General features: G+C 41.1%; 1 protein-coding gene across 1 annotated transcript in view; it reads right to left on the bottom strand.

Annotated features, from left to right (window-relative positions):
* The window catches only part of LOC102568705 (cytosolic phospholipase A2 epsilon), a 69,475-nt gene that overhangs the window by 1,336 nt on the left and 42,444 nt on the right, over window positions 1-25,695 (bottom strand). The window contains exons 13-20 of the mRNA XM_006270327.4: window positions 17,721-17,857; window positions 15,219-15,444; window positions 13,608-13,722; window positions 12,806-12,943; window positions 8,150-8,257; window positions 5,006-5,194; window positions 2,270-2,436; window positions 1,423-1,609 (exon numbers count right to left, since the gene is read on the bottom strand). Of these exons, the coding sequence (XP_006270389.1) occupies window positions 1,423-1,609; window positions 2,270-2,436; window positions 5,006-5,194; window positions 8,150-8,257; window positions 12,806-12,943; window positions 13,608-13,722; window positions 15,219-15,444; window positions 17,721-17,857 (1,267 nt within the window). The remainder of the gene's footprint in view (window positions 1-1,422; window positions 1,610-2,269; window positions 2,437-5,005; window positions 5,195-8,149; window positions 8,258-12,805; window positions 12,944-13,607; window positions 13,723-15,218; window positions 15,445-17,720; window positions 17,858-25,695) is intronic.

The raw sequence follows: 25,695 nt of genomic DNA, 5'->3' as shown, positions 1-25,695 counted from the left end.
AGGTAGAGAATAAGAAACCAAAATAATGGGTCACAGACATTAGTCATCTTGGGTAATGCACTACTGAAAAGTGTTCAGCCACTTCAATGATAAATACAGTATAAATTCTTTAAATTCTTTATAAAGACCTATAGAACAGATCTCTGTTGGCTGGTGGAAATCAGATGCCTGCTGTGGTGAGGGAGTGGAGAAGAGTGTTGGTGTCAGTGTTTGAACCTTCTACAAGTCAGGACACGGGGAAACATTAACAGTGTTTTTAGATGAGGTGGGATATCAATAATCTAATGTGAAAAAGAAGATGCCTTGATGGCAGTTGGCAGAAAAAAAGAGGCATTAATAGAAGAGTACTCTATAGTGCCACAGTCAAATATTTGTATTGTAAAAGAGAAAAGGGAATGTTTCAGACAGAGATATTGATCATGAGACCTCAGGTGTTTTGTGGCAAACTGCATTTATTTCTGCATTTACTTGGACTCTAGGGCACCTTGGAGAATCTATGGATGCTTCCTTTAATTAAAAAACGATTGATGTTTTCATGACAAAGAGAGAAAAATGTTTAATAATATCATTATGGCAGCCCCATATCTATTTTTCTATTGAATCCAATGTATTTTATGCTGTTCCTACATTTTTGGGTTTTGGTATATTGCATTTTCATAGAAATAATAACTGTGTTTTGGAAGTTTTCACAGGGGAATCCAGAGATTTTGACACCTGGGCAAGGGGCAACTGATGCTTTCAACTCCTAAAGATGTAAACTGAAGTTGCAGGGTTTAGGTAGGTACCTTTGCTAAAAATGATCATCACTGCTGTAATTAGCTATACTGACCTTTAAGCGCCCTCTGTAGATTTTAGAATCAAGAACCCACTGAAGTGAAGAGAAGCGAGTCACAGCTCAGAGTAATTTTTTCAGCTGGTATCGTTACATCAGTTTACACGTGGATTACATTTTCAAGGTTATCTTTATAACTATAAGCCTGGAAGCATTTTTAAAGTGTACACCATAAATTCTACAGCCCTTCCTTCCATAAGAAGGTATCAGAGGTACAGCAAAAAATAGGTATACTAATTTCTGACACTGCAAACTCAAAGTATACCTAGGACCTTGTTCATTTATGATGGGTGATCCATGAAATAAAAAAGACTCAAGGAAATCCCAAATGAAGGGCACAAATGTTCAGTGTGTAACCTGGCTACATTTCTATAATGGATCTGATGTACTGGTGTCTATTAAAAAAATTGAGATTGTGGGGTCTGGAATATGTTCCAGAGTCGAGAAGACCTGATCCAATAGTGAGTAAAATCTTTTACAGATACTTGACCAATAAAGGTTTATTGGATTGAAATAAAAAGTAGGAATTAAAAAGATGGACAGGTTATTCCTGCTGACTTCAGTTAAGTGATTGGCAGCTGTTAACTTACCAGGTGCTTTGTAGTTTCTAAAGGTGTCATTCACTAGTGGGTAGAGCAGTACTATAGGAGTTTCTGGGCCCTCTTTATCTCCAACCATATAGAATTCCTTCAGATTTTTTGTTTCATCTTCACTTGGCACAACTTTGGGGAAAGGAATTCCTTGCTTCGAGAAGTATTTAGAGGCTTCCCTCAAAGGCTGTTACCACAGAAAGGGAAAAAAAAAGAAAAGGACCAGCTGTTTTTACTTAAAAGTCCAACTCCCACCGTCAATGTACAGAGAGATATTTACAAGCCTGATGAAGCATTCAGGATTTTTTTTGCCTTTATCTGTGTGTCTGACTAGGAGGTCAAACACTCAAACAGGACTCTTGCACTGTATGTGTAGTTTTCCTGACATAGGAGTTGGTGTGAATTAATGCGTATATAAGGAAGTCCACCTCCAAATAGGAGATGCAATTTTCAAATGCTTATAAAGTCATTAATTATAAACCTAGATTCTTCAAAAGTAGCTAAAACACCCCCCCCCACAGATTTTCAGTGTCAAGTTGAAAATAGGATCTAAACATTCTAAAATTTCTTTCACATTTAGATAATCCAAATATACCCAGATTAATTTTTGCTAAATTGCACACTCACTGAAGAAGTGAGAGAAATTGCAGGCAATCTCTATCACTACTACTTATTAGAGATGTTTATACTGGCACTGATTCATACTACTGAAAATGTATTAGTTCAAGCTGATTCCTAAGTAGATATTTCCCTCTCACTGTTTGGTAGTAGGGAGTTAATAATTCTGGCAGCTAAATCCTAAAGCGCTGGTGAAAGAACATTATAGAAGAAAGTGTATAATTCCCACTTTTATCTGTGATCCTGAACTGTAGTTGAAATGCAAAATGAGGTCCACTTTTCTTTCTGTCCTCATAAGTGGTGGGTAACTGGACTCGAAGACAAATGCAGTATCTATCAGGAAGAGTTGGTCTTCTGATCCTGTCAGCTGGTTGGGGACAGAATCAAGTGCACAATCTACAAGAAAAACAGTTCTTGTCAACAGCATATGCCAGTGCAAAAACAGGTATGCTATTCCTGTGAGGAAAGTGAAGAGTTAGAGTCTGGAAAGGGAATTTGGTTCTCCTTTAGATCCTTGACATAGGGCACATCTACACAAGCTTTACTGCCTTAGCAGTGTTGGGGATACACTAGACCTTCATGGGTGGATCCAGGATTTTGTAATAGGGGGTGAAGGAGCAGCAACTGGCACCGAAGCAATGGCTGTATCCCTGCTCCTGGCTTCCCCTCCCCCACTGGGACAGGCAGGCCATTCTACAGGAGCATCAGCCCAGTGACTTTTTTAAAGACCCTGAATCAGATAAGCATCTCTCACATCCTGCTTTTGGCACCCCACCCCTCTGTGCTCAGTGGTACCTCCCTTCCTCTCCCCTTCCATTCTAACCCTACTGCTCTCCACTGCAGCTGTGCCCAGCTGCCCCAGGGATGGGGGAAGCTCCAGAGCTGTTCCTGGCAGGCTGGGTGGGGAGCTGGTCTCAGCTGAGGACAACAGTAGCAACAGCAGTGGCAAGCAGATTCCCTCTCCCAGAGCCTGCTCCCAAGCTGGCAGGGAACATCCAGGGAGACTGGGCAGGGAGAGGAAACCTGTTTGCTGCTGCTGCTGTTCCTGGCTGAACCTGACTTCCTCACAGCCCTGCCGGAGCAGTATACAAGCAGCTCTGGAGCTCTCTCCACCCCTGGATCAGCCAAGGAAAGTGGGGACAGCAGCAGTGATAGGTGTGGGGGACATAGGAAGGGCAGGGAGGAGACGTACCACTGAGCATAGAGGGGAAGAAGGGGGGAATTCTCACCCAGTTTGGGTATTTAAAATAAGTCCCCAGCTGCTGCTCCCATGGTGTGTTCTGAAAGAGGGGTGTGAACATGGTACTGTACCTGCTCTGGATCCACATGATACCCTTAAATTCTCTTTGCCTCTGTTTTTTATAAAAAAATGAGAACAAAACTTCCTTATTTTGTAGGGGTAAAGATCAAAGATAATGTGATGATACTGATCTGATACTATGAATGAGGTCATTTACATACTTAGTTACAAATCATAACATATTTTCTTACATACAGCCTGCATCTTTTTTCCCCAAAAACAGCTGCTGGATATTTGAGTGCACATCATATGTAAGAAATATGGTAAGAACAGAGTCTGCTGCTTACTGGGCAAAACCAAAAATAGTCTGCACCAATACAAAGGGAACAGAACAATGAGTAGGCTCAACTCTCTAGCTGCTGCCATTCAGTTACTCACTACAAGGAAAGATCTTTTTGTCCTTTATTCTGCCTTTGAAAAACAAGGTGCATATCTTACTCTGGGGCTTATTGCATGTAAGGAAATATGGTATTTATGTGTATAACTGCTGCAGCTAAACATTCTATTTATGCTTTCATTGGTAGGTAACATATTGTTGGCTGGGTAATATGCTAGAGCCAGTAATCTGTCTCTTACCAGTTAAAAAAAAAAAGGTAAAAGACTGCTTTTTAACTGCAACTGATGCATAAACACACACACACAACATGTATAGAAGAGATACTCATGTGATAAATTGCAAACCAGTGTGATAAAGGAATGTATTCTGTACCCTTCAGCTGCCATGCTTGCCCTCTGGCCACTAATCCATCCCCATAGGACTTATGCTAAAATTTCAAGACCATGAGAAGCTTTAAAATGCATAGTAGTAATACCAATAATAATAATTCCAGTATGAGAAATGTTTTTTCTTGCTTTTCTAAACCCAGGGGTTGACACAGTAAAAATATAGAAGTTGACTGGACGTAGTTTAAATGGCTCTTCCCTCTATATCGGCAAGTTATGGGTACCAGGAAAAAGGAAGACTTTCATAAGATTGCTAAAAAATTCTAAAAAAAGATGGTTTTGAATGTGTTTAACAAGTTTTTAGTTCACTGAAGTGGAAAGGGCCATCTAAAAATGTAGATTACAGAAATTTGATAAGAACTGCATTCCAGAACAGAACCAGTTGTAGGATAGGTTTTTTAAACAAGGGACAAAAAGAAGGTGCAACTATGGAAGACTCAGGGACTGAAACTAAACTGAAAATCAAATTTTGTTACTTTGGGGGACAGAATCTCTGATAAGAGACCAGACTATGACTGGGGTCTGGGATAAAAAGAAAGACTATTGGAAGATCCAGAGTTGATGTTTAAGCACAGAATTCCAGAATCACAGTAAAAAGGTTTTACAGGCACTTGTTTGGGGAGCTGAGACTTCAGTCTCTTAAATGTTGTGGCAGCACTTAGCAAATCTTGACACTGCTGGAATACAGTAATGATTAACACAACTAATGCATTGTTTTCCCACTGCTGGATAACAGTTCCATCCATACTCACAAAGTTAAAACCATCATACCACATCTTGCTACCTGCAGAACTACCCTCTGAGATTCTTCACAAAGAAACTAGTATAGGCATTTAAGTAACTCCATTTACTTTCAGTGGTGTCTACAGATCTCCTCCAAAAATGTTGAACTCCAAGCCAATATGTAAAAATACTTCTTAAAACACGATGTTATTGCCATACCTTTCCAGATAGAAAACTTATTCAGTAGGTAGTCATCATGCATATGGAAGCCCTTTAGAAAATTGTGGATTTCTGAAATGGCAGGCCGCAACAGAACCAGATCTCGTAAAATGTTTGAAAAGCTATCTCGGGGAACAACCACACAAGTATCCAGCTCATTTGGCCTTGGAGGCAGAACAGACTCTTCCTCTGCAGAAGGAATGATATGAAAGAATTGTTATGTTGGGATTCATTGCTGGGGAATCTTGCGCCATAAGTTAGTGTAGCATACTGCAATATACCAGACCAGACCAGATGTTGGGGTTTGTTTTAATGTATTTATTTCCTTATATACAGTCTCTCTAATCTGTTTGCTTATTCTTCTAACCTTCCTCAAATCTGCCCCTTCTTCTCAAAGTACTCACTGAAAGCTCTTATTCAACTGCTGGTAATTTACTCCTCTTTATCTCTGACTTTACCCCATTTAGTACCCTGTACCAAAACCAGTTTTTCCCCCTGCACCTTTGCCATGCATCTCGCTCCTGTCCTCCCTCCCTTCTTTTTGCCCTCCTGCACATGCATACACTCAGTCCATGTGCGAGGCTCATATCTTTTTCAAGCATTGCCAATTTCTTTATTCATATTCTGACAACAACTGGAAACAACAAGTTACTGCTTGCAAATATAAGCAGGTAACCCGTAAGGTTATTTGTTGCAATTCTCTTCTATCTCCATACCCTCATCTGTAGTATAGATTCAGGGGTGGATCCAGGTGGGGTGCTGTGGTGCAGCTGCACCTCTCTCTTGATTCTTTTTTCACCCCAAGTTTAAAAACAGCTGCCTGGTAGTGGCATCAACATTTCTATTCAGGCAGCAGTGACAGAGTCAATTGACTTCATGGCTCATTATACTCTACCTAATTCCTTCTAAACTTTTAATTCCACGGGTATTGAAGACCCTCTCTCCATTTTAATGGTCTTAATGTTCCACTGATCAAGCTATCCTTTCTTCTGCTATCTGTTAGCTGCTTCTGGTAATGTATTTCCTATTTCACAGCTCATAGATTGTTTTTATCTCTAGGTAAAAACATGAACTCAGGCAGGGACACATTAACTCAAGCGAACATTAGCTCAGGTGTAGAAATAATTGTAAGTGGGGCATTGGATGCATTGCCAAGATGTTCAAGAATGTTAGATTTTGTTCTGTGAATCTGAAAAAGAGATGTACATTTAAGTCTGAAGACTACAGGACTAATGAAAAACATCTTTTGATTATTTTTGCCTAGTTGTGTTTTTTTATATACATTATGTGATATAGCAAATTAATGCACATTCCAGTAAAGATATCCTTGCTTTTGCTTCAATCTTAAACTGAATAATATACCCCTAGGTCCCTAGCATATTAGCAAAGCTTCCAGTTTCTTTTCAACTGGAGAAAAATATGTGTTGTGCTATATGCGAGGATGCATTGTATAGTCTGTACCCCCCTTTTCAAAATCCTAGATCTACCCATATGGATTTATTGTTCTCCAGTGTATTTCCAGTCCTACAAACCTATACTTATTTAGGTCATGTTTTCTACTAAGGAATTCTATTACCTTGGCTGGAATGACTTGCAATAGCAAGCATAATGCATAGTAGTAAATATTGCAGAATTGGACTCTTGCATCAAATCTCTATGGGTCAGGACCAATGTCTTTTATTTCTTTAAAGCACACCTTTGGTGCCATATTATTGTGGTTGTTATAATTTATCTCACCTTAATGAAAGATAAGTAAAATAATAAACATTTCCAAAGAATTTCCCAAATGGGACCAAAATAAAAATGACTAATATTCAATAAATAATGTTGACTCACCAGCCACAGGCAAAATAAAACTAAAGGATAAAGCAGAAGCATGGTAAACTTCTTAAGGATGGCCTCTAGTTGGTGTTTGGCCAAGAAGAAAGTACAGAAGAGTGGTTGGATCGTGAGGTATGAGCAAAACCTACCATCACTTCAGGCACTTACCTACTTCTTCTCTCTCAAAGCCTTTATCAGGACCGTCTCTCCTACCTTGCTTAGAATTACAGTGCTGGACAGGTTCTTTTAAGGCATCTAGTCAAACCCTACGCACAGATGCAGGTATGCTATACCTAAATCATCCTAGACAGATATCTATTTAGCTTCTCCTTCTAAACCTCCAATGAAGGAGATCATACAACTGCTCTTGGCAGCTTATTCACTTGTTCTCCTTTATTTAAATCCTTTTTATTTACTTTAGTTGAAGTGGGAAGGAGAAAGATTAAAACTAAGGGTTTTATTTTTCTGGAAACCCCTTTGGTTGTGCTCCTTAAGCAACAGAAATTATTGCTGAACTGCACACAGGACATAGCTTTCTTTTAGGGCTATGCAAAGCTTTGGGCGGTGATTTGATTCGGGGGAGATTTGGCCTGATTCAGTGGCCGAATCTCCAAATTGAATCAAGGGACCAATAAAAAGGTTCGAATCCAGAGGTGACATGTAGGGGGTAGTGGGGGGTGCACATGCACCCCCTGAGAGCACCGGTGCACCCCCTGTCAGGCCACGCTCCCTGTGTAGCCGGCGGGCAGGGAGCAGGCAGGAGCACCAGTGTGCCCCCTGCAAATGCTGGCCGGGGAGCAGGGCTGCCAGCAAAAGTGGCCGCACTGCTTCCAGAAGGGGCTGCAGAGCTCTGGAAGTGGCATGGCCACTTTTATGGTGAGTGAGATCGGTGCCCCCGTGGCTAGCAGGACTGGCCGCCGGCAGGATTGGCCACTGGGGGACCCCCACTGGCCAGCGGCATTGGCTGTCGGGGTACCCCCACCGGCCAGCGGGATTGGCCGCCGGGGGACTCCCCCCTGGCCAGTGGGATCGGCCACTGGGGGACTTCCCCCTCCCACCCCCCCGGTGGCTGACTGGTGTCAGGGGGGAAACGTGCTCTTGCGTAACTCGAGGCATCAGACACCCATGTCCAAATCGATTTGAAGTAGAAAGGCCTGCTTTCTTCTGCACTATAAGCTTGGAGGAATTCACCTCCTCAATAGGTCTTTAAAGTAATTCCAAAATTTTTTTTTTAATTTTTTAAGTGTGTAGCAGCAAACAGGAAAAGAAAATCAACAGGTGAAAGAAAAAGTAAAATAGTAATACAATGTAAAAATAACTGACCTATGTCAATAATTCTGTCTCTGGTCCATCTGTGCCAAAACTCTTCTGAATGGACAGATATATACCAAGCATCCAGAATATTCAAGGAAAAAACACTACTCCAGATCCCTGTGACACAAAAGAAATTTGATAGAAAGCAATATGGTAAACTGTTGAAAGAATTATAAATGAATTTCCTTTGTTAGTATTTTTTTCATGTTTTTGCTAAATTTCCATATAAAAAGTACTTGTTCACACACACATATCTGAGTGCTAGGTTCTAGCCAGGCTCTCCACTATGGGCTTAGTCCTTGAAGTACTGAGCTCTGTCCCTGATTCTCTTTATTGCTTAAAAAAGTGCTTAAATGCAAGCATATGAATAGTCCTGTTAACTGAATGCTTCTAAAGTGTGTTTATATAGTTTACATACATATACATATGCGCACACACACACACACACACACACACACACACACACACACACACGCATATTTGGCTAGTTAATATGAAGAGCACTATCTACCTATAGCACTATGTGCAAGAACAGCTTGTGTGGTATTTTTCATAAGTTTATAAATTTAGTATCACTGTCATGATACAAACAGCTTCTCTATTAAGCAGATCATAAGATTTTACCATTTATTTTCAAGACTTGAGTATGAAGTATGAATTCCAATTTTTTTACTTAGTTGGACTGTGTTTCTGCTAGGGATAAGCTTTGCCAATACTTTTAAAGGCATAAAAATTATGAGATTGAAAAATATAAAGTGATTATTTGCGCTCTGATTTTTGAGTTTCTAGGATGAACTTGGGTCACATTTGCAAAATTTTCTCTGCAAGCATGGGCACTGGAAATTTATTGTTTTAAGTGACAGCCTCCCACCTATTCACATACCTCCAAGGAGCTGGGACTTTAAGACGCATACAAAAAATTATGCAATAAACCAGCACCTGTTGGCAAGCTTGTAAATACTATTTCTGAATACTATTAGTATGATTACTGAACATTTTAAATTACAGAAAATATTTTGGCCTGACTGCCAGTAAGCAATATCTGTCTGAACAGCTGCGAGAACACATGCCACATTATCAACTTGGAGTAACAAAGTGGGCCCACAAAAGCATTCCAGACAGTTGCTGAATGCAGCTACAGGTCAAATGACTTAAATCAGTCAGCACCCACTCTGTTCTGGGTGTTCACAGCATAAAAGCAGTTTGCTTCTCTCACTGAAAGCCTTTTCTTGTGGCTGCTGTGAAAGCTCCACACAGACAAATAGTCTTAACTGCATTACATTTCATAACAATAACCTGAAACTCCCTTTATATCAGTAGTTCTCAACCTTTTTGCAGTAATGTCATTCCTCCACTACTTTATTTAATGTGGTGGTATCCCTAGTTGAAAGCCATTGCCACGCTCAACTTATCTCGGTGTTTCCCAACTGGGTGCTGCTGCTGCGAGGTAAAATGGTCCCACACACAGGGTGTACAGCCAGCATGGAAAGGGCTTCAACACATGCATGCCCTCCTGCCTCATTACAGTTCTCTGATAACATTAAAGTAGGCAGGAAAGCAAGCTTATAGTGCCACCGTTCCCAATTTGACTGTGCACTGCATCCCCCAAAAATAGAGGTGCACAGGACAAGTAGAAGTATCCCATGGGTCTCAGTTTCCAGGAGGAGCATGAGGAAGAGAGGACTGGACCTGGTCAGTCTACAGCACAAGCCAGCTATTCTGTTAAAATGTAGGGTGACTGTGGGTGGATAGATGGCATGGTGTTACTGCCCTGTAAAAACCAGGGCTACATAACAGATGTGACAGAGCTACAGGAGACTGGATTAGCTTCATCCTGAAATATCTGTTTTTCTCTGACTCCCCCTGTGCGTTTCTTTAGCGTTCATTATTTTGCTGGCTGCTGTCAAAAAGGAGGGACCCCATCCTTTGAGGGGTTCACAGTATAATCCTCTTATAATTCATTTTTCTAGAGCTATTTTTCCATATCTAGGATGATCCAAATCTAGTATCTCAAAAACCTTTCAGAATGTTACCCTCAAATACCATACCCCCAAATTAGTGTTAGCATAGGAAACTGTACCTTTAAGAGGTAGAGCATAAGCCAGAAGGGACTGCTGGTTGGAGTCTCATGTTGTGCATGCACTACTGATCAGTTCGAACTCAGATACCATGTCAGACTCCTTGGCTCTGAGTGATTTTTGAACATCACACATTGCCAGGAGCAGCAGCCTAGCAACATGGTCTGGCATCCAGGGCACAGGGGCAACTGCAGAATCGGGGCAACTTCCACTGGCACAACTGTAATTATGATTGGGTGGCTGCCAGCTGCAGCTGTTTTTTCTCCCTCTCTCCAAGCTGGCATCTGGGGAGGTTGCCCTGGTCACCCTGCCCAAGTTATACCACTGACGAGGAGGAAAGTGAACTAACAAAATGCCGTGAGTGGGAAAATGGAGCAGTTAACCCCACCAGAGTGGAAATTTTACGGGAATTCAGAGGCTGCCTGAAGAAGGTTTATATTACATCTGTGCTTTATGCTGTATCTGCCAGGAAAAAAGATGACAGTTGGAAGGCAGCTTTATTCCTGATAGTCACTGGTTCCTAAGCACTTGATGTTCTTAATAAATTTCAGTCCACTCAAGCAAAGGACAGCTATTGAACCATGTTACAGACATTTACAGAGTTCTACGCTAAATAAAAATGAAACAAATGAAAAATGATTTCCCCATCTTTATTGTGCTACCAAAACATAAAAGGCCTAAAAGGACTATCCTAGGAAGTACTGCCATGAAGCAGGATACCATGCTTCATAGCTCAGACAAATGCTATGGGGCCACCCATAAGACAATAGTGGGTGTGTGCCAGAACCTTTTTGCCTTGGGCATGGTTATTGCTACAGGTAGAATGACATTTGAAGGTATCTACGTTGCCTTCATTTCAGGGTGGAGTAGGTGTACTGTATATCACTCCAGTGCTATCTAGTATGATCTTTTGACTGTACAAACATGCTCAAAACATTTTTCAAGTTAAACATAGTGGGCGCATCTACATGTGAAATTAAGGCAAAGCTCTGAACTCTGGATCTGTCTGAGGCAGAGTAAACTGCTCTGGGGTGCAACGTCTTATGTGTGTTTGGGACAGCAGCAATTTGAGCCAGGGCAGAGCAGCCTCCCAACTGGCTGAGCTGAGTAAGCACAATTTACACCTGCGGTTACTGTCTACATGTGTGTTGCAGTGCAGTAAATTGCCCTGCTGTAAGATAGTACTGTCCCCAACAGTATTATCTTATGATGGAGTTAATTAGTTTACAGTGCCCTAATACTGGTGCACGTGTAGATGGCAATGCTTTACTATGGAGCTAATTAGTCTACTCCGCACATGTAGGTGCAGCTACACATGCAATCTGCACATAGCAATAAACTCCGGTGCAGTTTGTGCCAGAGTTTATTGCTCCCTGGTGCAGAATTTACATATGCACCCAGGATCGCAGTACATTGAGCAGGGGTGGAGCAGCCCCAGCTGACGGGGGACGCCCTGAAGGGTTAGCCTGCCAGTCCGGAGCTGTTCCACCCTGGCTCAGTGTGCTGTAGAGGGCCTGGCTGGGGCACAAGGGTCATGCAGTGTGGGGCTAGGCAGCAGGCAGCCCTTGCACTGTAGCACCCTCCCTCAAGCCCCAGCCAGCTCCAGTCATTTTTATACATGTGTTTTGGTACACTAAATGACTTCACCTTGTCCCAGACAGTACTATCCTGCAGTGGAGTTAATTAATTTATTGTGCCCTAATAGGGGTGCACATGCAGATGGTGATGCTTTATTGTAGAGCTAATTCGTTGACTCTGCAGTAAAGCATATGTGTCGATACACCCACTAAGTGCTAATCCTCCACATGTTGGCAGCCTCTTCCGCTTCATCTACTCTACAGCTCATTTCGAACATCATCTGGAAATATACACACAGTCTGATTCCTCTCTCCTGTCTGTTTCTGTAAAAAAAATTCTCGTTATGATTTCAGTATTTATTTTCTTTAAATTTTCTTTAAATTTGTAAAGATTATGGGATACCTTATGTACCAAAGCTGTTCCTCAGAACAGTTTCATATTAAATTTAGAATATTACTGCATTATGCATTAATATGCATGCACAATGTTATATTGCTGGATTATGCAGAGCTGTAAGTCACCAGTAGGTCTATTCTATATAAGAACCTAAACTTAGCGATTTGAACTATAGAAGGAACTCATGCTTAAGTAAACTGCAATGTTATACAACATTTGTTGTTGAAATAAAGGTGTATAGTATTGCATACCTCTTGCAGTGAAATTAGATAAATCGGATGAAATAATGACAGGGAGATTTTTAAAAGCCTACAGATAGTGAGTGACCTATTACTCATTCTAATATGTGACCATAAGCACTTTCTGAAAAATGAGATTCCATCAATTGCTGCCAACATAACAAAGTGGCTTGCTGGTCAGTGGTTTATATTACACATTGGGCACATCTTCACATGCCTGGGACTGCACATTTGGTACTAAGCAGTCATTTAGTACGTGGTTTAGCAAATACTAAATGACTGCGTAGTATTATGAAGTTCTGGTGGCACAGCAGTTATTTTTAGATGCTACGGCAATGTAGCATCAGCATTACAGTTTGTAGGAAACAAATCACCTTCTAAGAAGCAGATACGGGATTCTGGGAGCTTCTTCATCATTTTGCCCATGAAGAATTCACTTCCAAAATGCTCTGCAGGAATGAAGGCTCCATATTTTTGGAATCCAACCTCATACGGGGTAAACTCCACCCATTCTAAAGAGAGAAGACAAGAGAGACTGCAGTAATCTGATCATGAGTACACAGAAAAACTGTTTTGAGACTCAGAGTTAACAATAGAATAAGACTTTTGGTTTCAGCCTCTTCATGACAAACTAGTTTACCATATTCTGTAACTGCACTTTTAGTCACTGTACATGTTACAGTGATGAGTGTGGAGAACAAATTCTCCTTTATACTAAGAGATGCACAGAAAGCTCATGAGATTTCTGGCACTTCCTGTATCTGTGAGGGATGGATAAACTTGTGATAAAAGCCTCCACTGTAGTACACATTTTCCAGACAACCTGGAAATATACAGACATACATATTTTACTCATAAAACAGTGTAAGTTCTGCTTTCAGCAACTTAATTTGAGGAATCTTGAATGAAATGAACAAATTTGCCTAATCCTAAACTGAATCATGTTTGATTTAAAGCCAAACCAGAGGCACAATAACGTGGCCAGGAACCCAGGGCACCTGCCTCTCACAAGAGCAGCAGCGGCTTCTGGTTGCTGCCACACCACTGGTATGATGGTGCAGCTGCAGCAGCAGCCAATTTTTCTCGCCCCACCAAATTGGTACCAGACAGTTACCCTAGTCGCCCCATCCTACTTATGGCACTGAGCCACATATAATTCTAGAACATAATTATTACCTCGAAAATCCTGATTGCTCATTTTCTCCTTCACATTGAGGCAGAGGTATATGGGCAAAGGATTCTGACCCTGATTTAATGCTTGTTGCTGATCTGTGAGTTTATGATGGTTTTCCTGTTTTAAAAAAAGACGGTAACTCAGGAAAATGTAAACAACACATGAAGCTTTGACTAAATCTGAGATAGAAACATTAAAGCAGAATGAGAGCTAGGTTCTAGCCAGGCTCTTCTCTATGGGCTTAGTCCTCAAAGTGCTGATCTCTGTCCCTCATTCTCTTTATTGTCTAAGCAAGTGCTTAAATGCAAGCATTTGAATAGTCCTGTTAATTGAATGCTTCTAAAGTGTTCAGAAATAAAACTCAGCTTTGTTTTTTCCCCTGAATGAATCTAAGATTACACTTGTGAAAAATACCATTTTTCACATTGCTTATTTTAGAAAACATCCAAAAAAGAAACTTAAAACACTTTGTGCAAAAGAAACGTATGAAAATGTAGGCTGTGAGCAAGTATGAGAGATTTAAATCCAGGTAGGGTAACTCTATGGCTGTAAACAGACATCTCATTTGATGTGGTCCTGATTGACTGGAGTCAAAACAAGGAGCTGCACAGCCCTTTACCCATGTAGTCCTTCCATTCTTTATTGCTGCTCGGAGGGCAGAGAGAGTGCACAGTCCAACAGGCTTGTCCTTGGAATGACTAGCAAGTAACTTGAATGAGCTGCTATTTACTTGTGTCTGTTTTGTAAGGGGGATTCTTAGCACATTTGATCTGGCATACTCTACAAGTGTTAGAAGTTGCACTGAATTCAGCCTGAAGAAAGGCAGGCAGTGTTAGCAGCACTAGAATCTGTAGGATTCTGGCACAAAAGGCTTTCTCTTGGTAAATATGTGATCTATTGACACCCTACATGGTTCAATGTAGAGTGGACAGAATCTAACTCTGTTGCATTGCCTTCTAAATTCACAATTGGTTAAAGGAGTAAGTGAACAGTGCTAAGTGCCAAAGTGACAGGATAGCATGCTTATTTTGAGTCTCCTAAGAACTGCATCTGTTCCTTTCACTCCAGAGTCTAGAGGAACACTAGTGCTGCCAACACTGCCTGCCCTTCTTCAGGCTGAATTGAGTTCTGGGAACCAGAGATCTTGCTAATACACTAAGGTGCTAGTCACATCTGTGTGCCCAAGCCTTCATGAAATACTTTTCTTGTGTTGCCATAGAACTCGATTGGAATTCTGAATACTTCAACCTTTCTTTTTTAAATGGATTTTGCAAAATGTGGAAATAAAGATATATTTGAAAAAATATGAGTTTTTCTGTGGACTTGAAAAACATAGAATTTTTTAATTAAATGGTTAAGAAAAATAAAAGATTCTGTTAGTCATACAATGAAATTTCTGTTTTGTTTTCTTAGTTTGTTTTTTTATGTTGCCAGTTTTTATTGGTCATGTTGCTCACACAGTGTAAATCTTACGAGGCACAATTTATTTTTGAAAATGTAAAAATCAATCCCTTCAAAAAATTACCAGTACTGAAAACAAGTTAGGTTCTAGAAATATTCCTTGGAAAATAAAAAAATTGAACTATTAGGAACAGCAACAAAACACACAGTACCCCATCATGCAATAGACCTTCAATGATAAGTCCCCACAGATCTGTAAAAGATATCTCGTATCCCTCTTGACTCCGCCGATACAGTTCTTTTAAATAGTATTTTAGACGACTAATAGAAAAGCAGGAGGTAAGCTTGTTTTTGAGCACGTGCTTTCGAGCATCCTTGAGTGTTGCTTCCATGTCCTTCTGTGACCAGTCAGGATCTTCATATAAATTTGACATGGTCCTAGAGACAGGAAATATAAGGAAAAACTGGGTTCAAAATTAGAGTTCTATGATTTACAGAGATCTGTGAATGATGCCTTGATTTGAAATTATATAGGTGGACTTGAAGTTTTCTTTGGTGGTTGAAGGAAACTCAGTGAACATTTCTGGAAATTTAATTGAAACCACTGAATGTCCTATAATGGCTATTAAATGGGCCTAGAATTGCTTCATACACAGTCCCAGGCTTATCAAAGGGTTCATGAGTTTCATGAATTTCATTAGAAGAGTAGCTTCTAATGTATCTGGTCTCACATTTTTGCCTGAAAGGTTGAGTTGGGTTGCTTTATAGCTATTTGTATTATAACTTTTTTTGTAGGTGGACTTTTACTTAAGCTTATTTAACACTTTTTTTAATGTTCTGTTTTCAGTGGCTTAGAATAAAGGATATAATATGTTGCCAAAGGTTATCTCCAGCAGAACAGAGGGTAGAATCACGGTCTCTAATACAGCAGACCAAAGTACACTGCTTCTAAAATGAACGTGTCAGATCCATGTATTTGGATATGATAAATGCTGAGAGGATACATGTATATATTATTATGTATCATTATGTATGCATCATGATGTAGATGTAAATCATACATTAGTATGTATCATTATGTAAATATAGAGCACCTTTAACAAAAATATAGAATTCAGGAGGCAGAATTCTTCACCCCCTACTTTGACTTTTACAGTAAATTACAGTCCTACAACTAGAAAGAGAACCTAGGGCCACATCTACATGAGACACTGACTGTGCAGTTGTTACTGTGCAGTCATTTAATACTTGTATAGACAAGTACTAAATTACTTTTCAGTAACTGGAATTACTCATCTAGTACGGTCACTGCATGGCTTTTAGGTGATGCTGACTGCGCAGTAGCTCCTTACTACTGTGCAGTAACATCACATCATGCTTTGTGCCATGCAACGCTACTGTGCAGTAATAATGAGCTACTGAGCAGTCAGCAATTTGTGTAGATGCGGCCTAGGAATCCATTTCTGGAATTCTGTAGATGTCCAGAAAAATAAGTTGTATAATCTCTGGCAAACTGGGTGGCATTTCTGCTTATGTGCACATAGAAGATGAAAACCTACAGGAGTTTCCCCAGTGATTATGTCTGGGAGGGGAAGGATGGGAGGAATTTCCATTATTTTCCATTAATTGTATGGTAGCTAGAGATATAGCAAACCCAAATAGGAAAAAATAATAGAAAGACCTTGTCAAAGAGGTCTTTTTTGGGAAGATCACTGGGGGGTGGATATCAACCCACATAGTATACTTTAGAACACTGGTGCCCAACTCATCCAGCCTTGCATGAGTGGATAAGTGGCATGGGGTCAATGAGTAGCATGGGGATGGTCTGGGCTGGATCCAGAGCATGGAGTCTCATCACCTGGCCCACAGGACTGGAAATTGGAGGTAGCAGCATCAATTGCTAAGACTCAAGGAGATGCAGCAATTAACACTGTCACCCCTTACCACCACCAAATTTCCAGACCTGTGGGGAGTCCTGTGGGTTGGTTGAAACAGCTCCATGGGCTAGATCTGACCCACAGGCCTTATTTTCCTCACCAAAACTTTAAAACAGTGACTCTCAAACTTCTTCATGCAGTAAGCCAATTTAGATATAAACTCCTTGTGGACGCTACCTACCCCAATTCTGATTTTACACTTCCCACATAGCAACAACATTGCTTGGTTACACTAAAAATAACAATGAAATAGTATTAACACCACTATATGGAAACACTTTTGCTTTCATACATGTGGTTGCTTGATTACAACATTCCATATAATATTCAAGTTGGAGGCATAGAGCACTCCAGTTATTAGCACCAAGCCTCCCTTTGTTGACTGTTGCCTTTGCTGTTGTCATCTCTCTAGTAAATTTTGTTACCCTCCCAGTGTTACATCAGTCATGGATAAATCTGTACCAAATACTGGTAATTATCTAAAAAAGGAAACATGGAAAAGCCACCTCAGATGGCCCAAACTTCTTGTTGACTGTACTTTTGTTGGTCACAAAGGCTTCTGGAACACACAAACAGTAGCGGTTTCTGATTTTCCATATGCAGATAATATTCATTAGATATTTTAACTAGGCTACAAACACATGCATAACTACTTAAATGAACACAAATGAACAGTTCACTATAGTAAAGATTTTATGTTTTTTTAAATTCATTTCATAGTAACAAAAAATTACTACAAAAAATTTCAGATGAAAGCTTTGTTCACTTCAGTCTTACCATGTTGTGCCAGACAAACCAGTGATGTATGAAATGCAGTCCAAGACACCCAATTTCTGCAGACATAACAGGTGAGCATACATCGCTGTTAGTGCTCTTGTCCCACCACCTGTTGTCATGACTGCTACCACTGGCACCTGCAAGAGGCAAAAAGACCCATTAATGAAAACCTCTGTAACAGGGATTAGAAAATGATAAATCTATGTTCGGTAAGTGGTTAAAACCAGGAAGCATGGATATTATATGAAGTTCAGTTATTGATGAAAAGTTAAAATTATGTAACACCACTTTGGAAGCAGAGACATTGGGCTAGATCTTATTTCAATTCATGTACCTAAACACCACTTGCATACCGCAAAACAGCATTTTTTGGCACTTATGAACAGTTTAGGTTTTAGCATAGCTATGCTCACTGTGCCAACCAAGTCCCAAAAGTTTAGTTGTAGAAAAAACACAAGTGAAAGAAGGGAGCAGAAGAAGCAGACCTCATTTCTTTAATCACAGTGGTTAGGAGACTTCCCCAGGGAACAGGAGACTTAGGTTCTCAGTCCTTCTCACCCAAAAAGAGTTCAAATCTTTCATATTCCACTTCACAGCAAAGTGCTTTAACCATCAGGCTATGGCCTAAGCACTGTCCGGAACTGTTTCTAGCCCTCCCCTTAAAGCTGACTTCCTGCACTGTACCTTTAATAGTCATTGGATAAAACGGATAAGCAAATTTAGGATAGTTTCTGCCTCATTGGGAGCAGAGGCCCCAGCAAGAACCTGATGTCCATCATGTCCAGTTATTCTAACTGAATAACTCTCCATCTGATGTGCTCTACCCAGTGGGCCAGCTTCAAGAGAAGTGCTGGGAAGCACTTTAGATAAATGGTTCTCAAGTTTTTTATATGTGAGGCACCCTTTGTTTCAGTCAAAGCGCTTCTCCATAACTTCTGTAAATTGAGCAGCGTCCCTATTTAATTAAAAAACAAACTATTTTTTTAATTACACTGCTTAACTCTTTGTAGACGGGTTCAGGAGTGGAGGCAGGGCAGCAGCCAGGTAGGGACTAGCCTGAGCCTACACTTAACTCCTCACACCTGTTTATCTCCCCATATCTTGCAGCACCCTTCAAAAGATCTCATAGCACCCTGGCTGAGAATCCCTGCTTTAGATAATGTCTGGCCCATTGCTTGGTGCTTAAAGCATTTTGCTGAGAATCAGCAGATGTAGGTTCTAATGCACTCCAGTTGAGGAAGCATTTAGAGTTTGAGTCTTCTGATCCCTGGGCAACTGCCCCAAGAATTAGACAAAAACATTGGTAGATCTCCTTTCCTCCTCTTCTGGAAGGTACATGTGCAGGATGATCCTGTGCTGCCAAATGTACAAATATGATCTGCACTCTGCATGAATGCCACAAATTGTAATTATACAGCCAGGAAACTGCCACTTAGGTATGAGAAAGTGATTAGGATGTAGTCTATACTTTGGATTAATCAGAAATAGAGGAATAACTGGAATTACTCTGTGTTTTCTCTGCCTAAATATTGGCAAATGGAAGGGCAAAGCCTCCCTTGTCAGACATAATTTTTAAAGTATTAAATCTATTTGGAGACTAATCTCACTCACTCCCTCTAAATACTTCCAGCCCCTCCCTGCTTAAGGTCTGATAACCAGGGATACAAGAATTGGTACCTTCCTCTGATTATATTAGATTTGTATTACATGCAATAAATCAGAAAACAGATTCCCAGTTTTTATATCTGTAGAAACGATCTATTCACCGCTGAAGTGCTTCACCGCTGAAGAATAGAAACGATCTCTTCACTACTGTCACTGATGTGATATGACCTTGTAATTAACTACTTGTCATCTTGGGCTGCTCAAACTTTGTGGCATTTGAGGCTGTGTGAGCATTCAAAATATCTCTGGTGCACACACTTTGCATTTGAATTTGGAAAACATTTCCCCAAGTTACTTAAACCTATGGCTCATCTGACAGATGTATTGGCTCAGCTAGAAGTAAAGATTAATAGCATATACTGAGCCAATTTACTGCTGCTCCAAATATTAGATATTTTTTGTGCAGAACTGTGGATCCCAAGAAAAAAGAACTTATTTTAATAACTGTGTTTGAAAATAAAGCTCTTTTTCACATGCAAGATGAAAAACCTCATTATGTAAAAAGAGGTGATAAACCCAGCTTGGGGGAAAGGAAGTAAGTCCACCATTCTGGCTTCTGAGTTTATGTGCTGCCTAATTCTGCTGAGGTTGTTTGCAAAACGAGGTCTGATTTTCTACTACCTATATACCTTGTGCAGTTATTGGCACCTGCATCAGCATAACTATAATACATGACAAAATTAGAATGACAGCATTTACCCATTTGGCACAAGTTAAATGTCCACACAAGTCAAGCTATGGAAAGTTAGGCTTCAAGTCATTTTGAACCATCCCATGGAATGCAACCTTGAATATGGTGGAGAGGTATGTGCTTTCAGTAACCTTGAGAGTGATGCCCTCTGGAGTTTTGTACTTGTGGTAGGGTCAATCATGGTGGCAAGGTCAAAAGCAAGGTTTCTAGACTAATAACAATCTAAAAATAAAAATAAGAGTCCTCAACGGCAGAGCAAGTGGATGAAGAGAGAATTCTAATATTATAAAATCCTTTGTCTGTCCGTCTTTCTGTCCTTAATGCTTTATTCACACTCTGGTTATCTGAAACAACCAATCAGAGTGCTTCAAGAGTGTTCCAGACAGGAGGCGGCAGCAGCACAATGGAGTGCTGCCATGACGGTGGGGACAGAGCAGCTGGAGTGGGGGAGCAAGGCCAGCGGTGCTGGCCTTCCTCCCCTACAGCCGGCTCTGATCCCTGGAGGTGGTGGCAGCATGAGGTGCTGGCTGAGAGGGCTGGAGGAGATGGCGGGGAAAACTTTCCCCTTCTCCCCCCAACTCCTGCTCCTGGGAGGCTGCGGTAGCTTGGGGTGGTGGGTGGCGGCACTCTGTACCCGCCTGCCTTACAACCCCCACCCCCCCGTCATTCCTGATGGGCAGTTGGCTAGTACTTCATAACAGCTGCAACAGCGATGAAGGCTGCAGCAGAATAGAAATGTCTGGTCATCTAGGTTTTCCTTGCTATTGGATTAAGGTTTCCTTCCTGTGGTGCTGATGTGCAACAACATGTCCACATTAAAAGAAGACGTGCACAGATATCTTCCTTCAATAGCAAATCCTATGGCAGTGGGTGAGTGGCAACAGGGGCAGGCACCAGTGCTTACTGGAAGCCTCTAGCCACAGACCTACATGGAAGCAATGATTGTATGATGATCATACTGTGCTTGGAACTGAGACAGGTGTGATATTTGGCATCCGCAATCATGACTGAGAAGGCATATTTAGGATCCATTCTTCTCACCCTGAATGGGGAGGCAGCTAGAAAAGGTGCCCTAAACATAATCCATCTTATTTCATCTGACTGAAAAAAAATGTGTCCAGTGGGATCACTTTATCCGTGGTCCATATCAAGTAATGTAGTTTGCAACCTAAAACACGCCCATTCTGATGGATAACCCTAACAGTGATTGACCAGAATGAAAGACAGCACTCACTGCCAGAGAACCTGAACAGTTTGATATTGACAAGTTCTGCATTTAGTAAGATCAGACATGCAAAAGAATAGCAGTTCACAGAGCATGGTGGTTGCTACACCTTTTTTGGAAAGAAAAAGAAGAAAAAAAGAAAGACAGACACATCCATTGCATTGGTTTTGCTATCAAGACCAAGATTGTCACTAACATGCTGGAATGTCCATTTGGCATCAGTAATCATCTCATGATCCTTTGTGTTCAATTGACCAATAGATCACATGCAACATTTAGCAGTGTGTATTCCCCGACCCTTTATGTAGATGATAAAATAAAACAAGAATTCTATTCTACACTCGACCATGTCCTGTCATCTATCCCCAAAGAAGATATGATAATTATTCTTGGTGGTTTCAGTGCTAGAGTGGGTAGGGACTCTGAGCTATGGAAAGGAACACTTGGAAAGGAAGGGATTGGGAAAGTCAATTCAAATGGAATTCTCCTCAACAAGTGTTTGGAACATGATCTCATCATCACAAACTCCTTATTCTGCCATATCAACAAATGAAAGACATCATGGATGAACCCCTGCTCAAACACAGGCACCTGATTGATTACATCATAGTGTGTGTCCAGGACCTTTGTGATGTCCATATCACCAGATCTGTAACCAATGAAGGCAACTGTTGGATGGATCATCATTTGATACAATCCATTTCTATTCCCCCAAAATTATGTAAATAAAAGAAGCAACCAAGGAAGAGGGGTTCAATATTGAGTGTTTGAGACTGCTAAAAGCAACCATCTCCTAGTGCCTCAATGAAAAACTCTGATCTCCCTGATGATCTCAACACCATTGATTACTAGAAAAGTCTCAAGAAAGGCATCCAGGAGGTGTACAAAGAAATCTCTAGACTTTTCTGCAAAGAAACATCATGACTGGTTTGATGAGAATTATAGGGAAATACAATCTCCCATTGACAGAAAAAGAGCCCTCAAAGTTTGGCAGAAAAACATCAACTTTAAACAGAAGCAACACACTTATCACCACATTAAAACTCAGACCTAGAGGAATAATTGAGACCAAAAGAACAAATGGTGGAAGGACAAAGCAAACAAGATTCAAAAGTTTGCTGACAGGTACAACACACACAGTTTCTTCAGTGCAACCAAAGTTATCTATGGGCTAACCACACTGTCACAACCAAATTAAGTAATGCCCATGTCACAAACAAGTAAAACCATTCAAAACAGGTTTTTTTCTGCACTAGGTTAACTAAGGGTTAACAATAATGATAGTAACCGCTTTTTTGCTGCGCATGTCAAAAAGAAATTTATAACTGCGACACCAACATGAAATAGAACTTAGCCTTCTGTGCTGTACATAAATCATTATAATTGGTCAAAGAAAACAAGGAATAACCCTGTGATAACACCCTAGCGAAGACTGCTAGATAATTGGCGATTCTAATTAAATTTATGACGTGGCGAAAAGCAATTGGCTATTATACAAATAAAACCCGTGGGAGACCTCCGTGCACACACCTGAGAAACCTCTGAACGTATGCGTGAGAGTAACTGACAAACTGATCACTTGTCAGTTTCCCCTGTCTCGACCTAATTCTCAGACGTAAATCGACGACCTGCCGGCCCGACCATTTCTCTGCGCGACCACCAAACTCTTATGCAGACCGACCTACGACCTACGAACCTTAAGCTGTAACTAACCAAATATCTCTGACCTCCGTCTTTCACCACCTTGACGGTGTGAGTAAATAATCTTGCTTTGCAACCGATAAGCGTCCGCCTAATTAATTCCACTCCAAGCGTCACAAGAACCCGCCTGACGGCCTTCTAAGGCCCCGGACCCTTATCTGCCCGGGTGGGAGTCAGGGAGAGCTGCTGGCCGGCTGCCCTGGGTCCCGACACACACAAGAAGCCATTCCTCTGATGTCCAAGGATGGAACAACACTCCTTAAGACACCTCCATCATCAATGCATGTTGGAAGAAGCACTTTCAAGAGCTCCTGAACCAAGACTCCAACATGAAAACCATTCCACAACACCCCATTAAGGAATACCTTGCAGATACAACAACTTATCAAGTGGCCTTGTGAGCCATTAAGCCGATGAAAAACAACAAAGTATATGGTTCTGATGGAATACCAGCTGAAAAGCAAGGTGCAAAAAACTCTCATCAACTACATTTTGTTATTATGAAATTCTGGAAATGTGAGCAGATTCCCAATGACTTGAAAAATGCCAGAATTGTAACCATGTTCAAGAAAGAAGATAGCAGTCATTATTGTGGTATTGCACTTCTGTCTATAGTTAGGAAAATCCTTGCCTGCATTCTCCTCAATAGACTCACTTTCCTTGCTGAGGAGATTCTACTTGAGTCACAGTGTGGTTCCAGACCACTGAGAGGTACGATAGATATGACCGTTACCAGACAGTTGCAGGAGAAGTTTTGTGAGCACCTATGAGATCTTTCTATGGCCTTCACTGACCTGACTAAAGCTTTTGACTCAGTCAACAGAAAGGCCTTAAAGAAGATCTTGATGCGATCTGGATGCCCGCCAAAATTTGTTACCATTAACAGACTCCTTCATGATGACATGACAGCAACTATTGTAAGCAATGGCTTGGAAAAAGACCCCTTCACCATTAGAACTAGAGTCAAGCAAGGAGATGTGATTACATGAACACTCTTTTCCATCTTTATCACAGCTATTCCACACTTCATTGTTGACAGACTTCCATCTGGAGTCAGCATCCAATACTGTATGTGCAGAAATCTCTTTAATATCTATAGGTTACATTCCAAATCCAAGATAACTGACACCGCCATTACTGATCTGCAATACACTGAAGTTTGTCTTGTGTGTCTTTAACACTCAGTTAAAGAGCTCCAAGTCACTCTCGGCTGCTTTTGTGAAGTGTACGAAATGCTTGGACTCATGGTCATCTTCACAAAAACTAAGATACTTTAACAACTCACCCTGAAAACAACCATTTGCTCACACAGTACAATTAGAGCCAATTCTTGGAAACTGTTGAGCATTTCCTCTATCTAGGTATCATAGAGAAGTAGGGAAGCAAGGGACCCCTACAGGTTATCTAGTCCAGCTCTCTGCCTGAGGCAGGATCAGCCCTATCCAAACCATCCCTTACAAACCATAATCTAAACTCTACATAAGACTGCTGTCAACCTTGACACAACACAGACCTAACCCCTGACCTGCCATTGGTAAAGCAGGGGAACCACAGTAGCCAACATCCTGCTTCTATGAAATGTTGTCAATATATGCTCAAGAGATCCTGGGTAGAGGGCCATGCCCCCACTACAGAGGAAAGCAAAAACCGCCACAGTCCATACCAATCTGACTGCAGAGTAAAATCTTTTCCTGATTCCAAATATGGCAATCGATCTGGCCTTGACCTAGGGCAAGAACCTCTAGCCAGGAACCTCCCAGCAGGAGCACTGGCACACCCCAGTTGAAGTCCGCAGCCTTGGCTGTAGCCAACACCCAATGCATCTGAGGAAGGCTTAAAAAAAACTCTGACATGTAGCAGGAAAAGCAAAAGAGGGCAACCAGCAAAGCTCAGAAGCATGGGAAATACCCATAGTAGAACATAGGCAAAACTATGGCCAGATCATCCTTGACTAGTGGCTGCCAAACCTCTTGTTGAATACCTCCAGTGATGGAGAGTCCACAACTTCCTTAGGCAGTCTATTCTACTATCTCACTGTTGTAATAGTGAAGAATTTTTTTCTGGATATCCAATCTAAACTTACTTTTCTGCAACTACAAGCCATTGGTCCACAAGACAGAACAGGTGCTTTCCCTCTTCTTTATATGGTAGCCCTTCAATTATTTGAAGACTGATACCATGTCTCCTCTGAAGCACCTTTTCCACAAACTGAACGTGCCTAGCTCCTTTACCCTCTCCTCATATGGCTTGCCTTCCAAACCCTTTATCATTTTCATCATATTGCCCATCTCTGGACCCTCTCTACTTGCTCACACGCTCTTTTAAATGTGGAGCCCAGAACTGCACACAGCACTGCAGATGAACCTAACCAGTGCTGTGCGTAGGGAGACACTATCACCTCCTGTGTCCTGTGCCTAACTGCACCTAATTGATGCGTCCCAAAGATGTATTTGCCTTTTGTGCAGCTGCATCACACTGCAGACTCGTATTGAGTCTGTGATCTTCGAAGACTCCCAAGTCCTTTTCCATAGACCTGCCATCCAGCCAGGTGTCATTCATTTTATATCCGTGTTTTTGATTATTCCTCCTGAGGTGTAGCACCTTGCATGTGTCCACATTGAATTTCATCCTATTAGCTCTAGCTCAACTTTCCAGTGTATTGATATTCTTCTGAATGCACTCACATCCTCCAG

The sequence above is a fragment of the Alligator mississippiensis genome, chromosome 2 (genome assembly GCF_030867095.1).
Source record: "Alligator mississippiensis isolate rAllMis1 chromosome 2, rAllMis1, whole genome shotgun sequence".
Taxonomy (NCBI): domain Eukaryota; kingdom Metazoa; phylum Chordata; order Crocodylia; family Alligatoridae; genus Alligator; species Alligator mississippiensis.
This window is presented reverse-complemented; position numbering and strand designations above follow the sequence as displayed.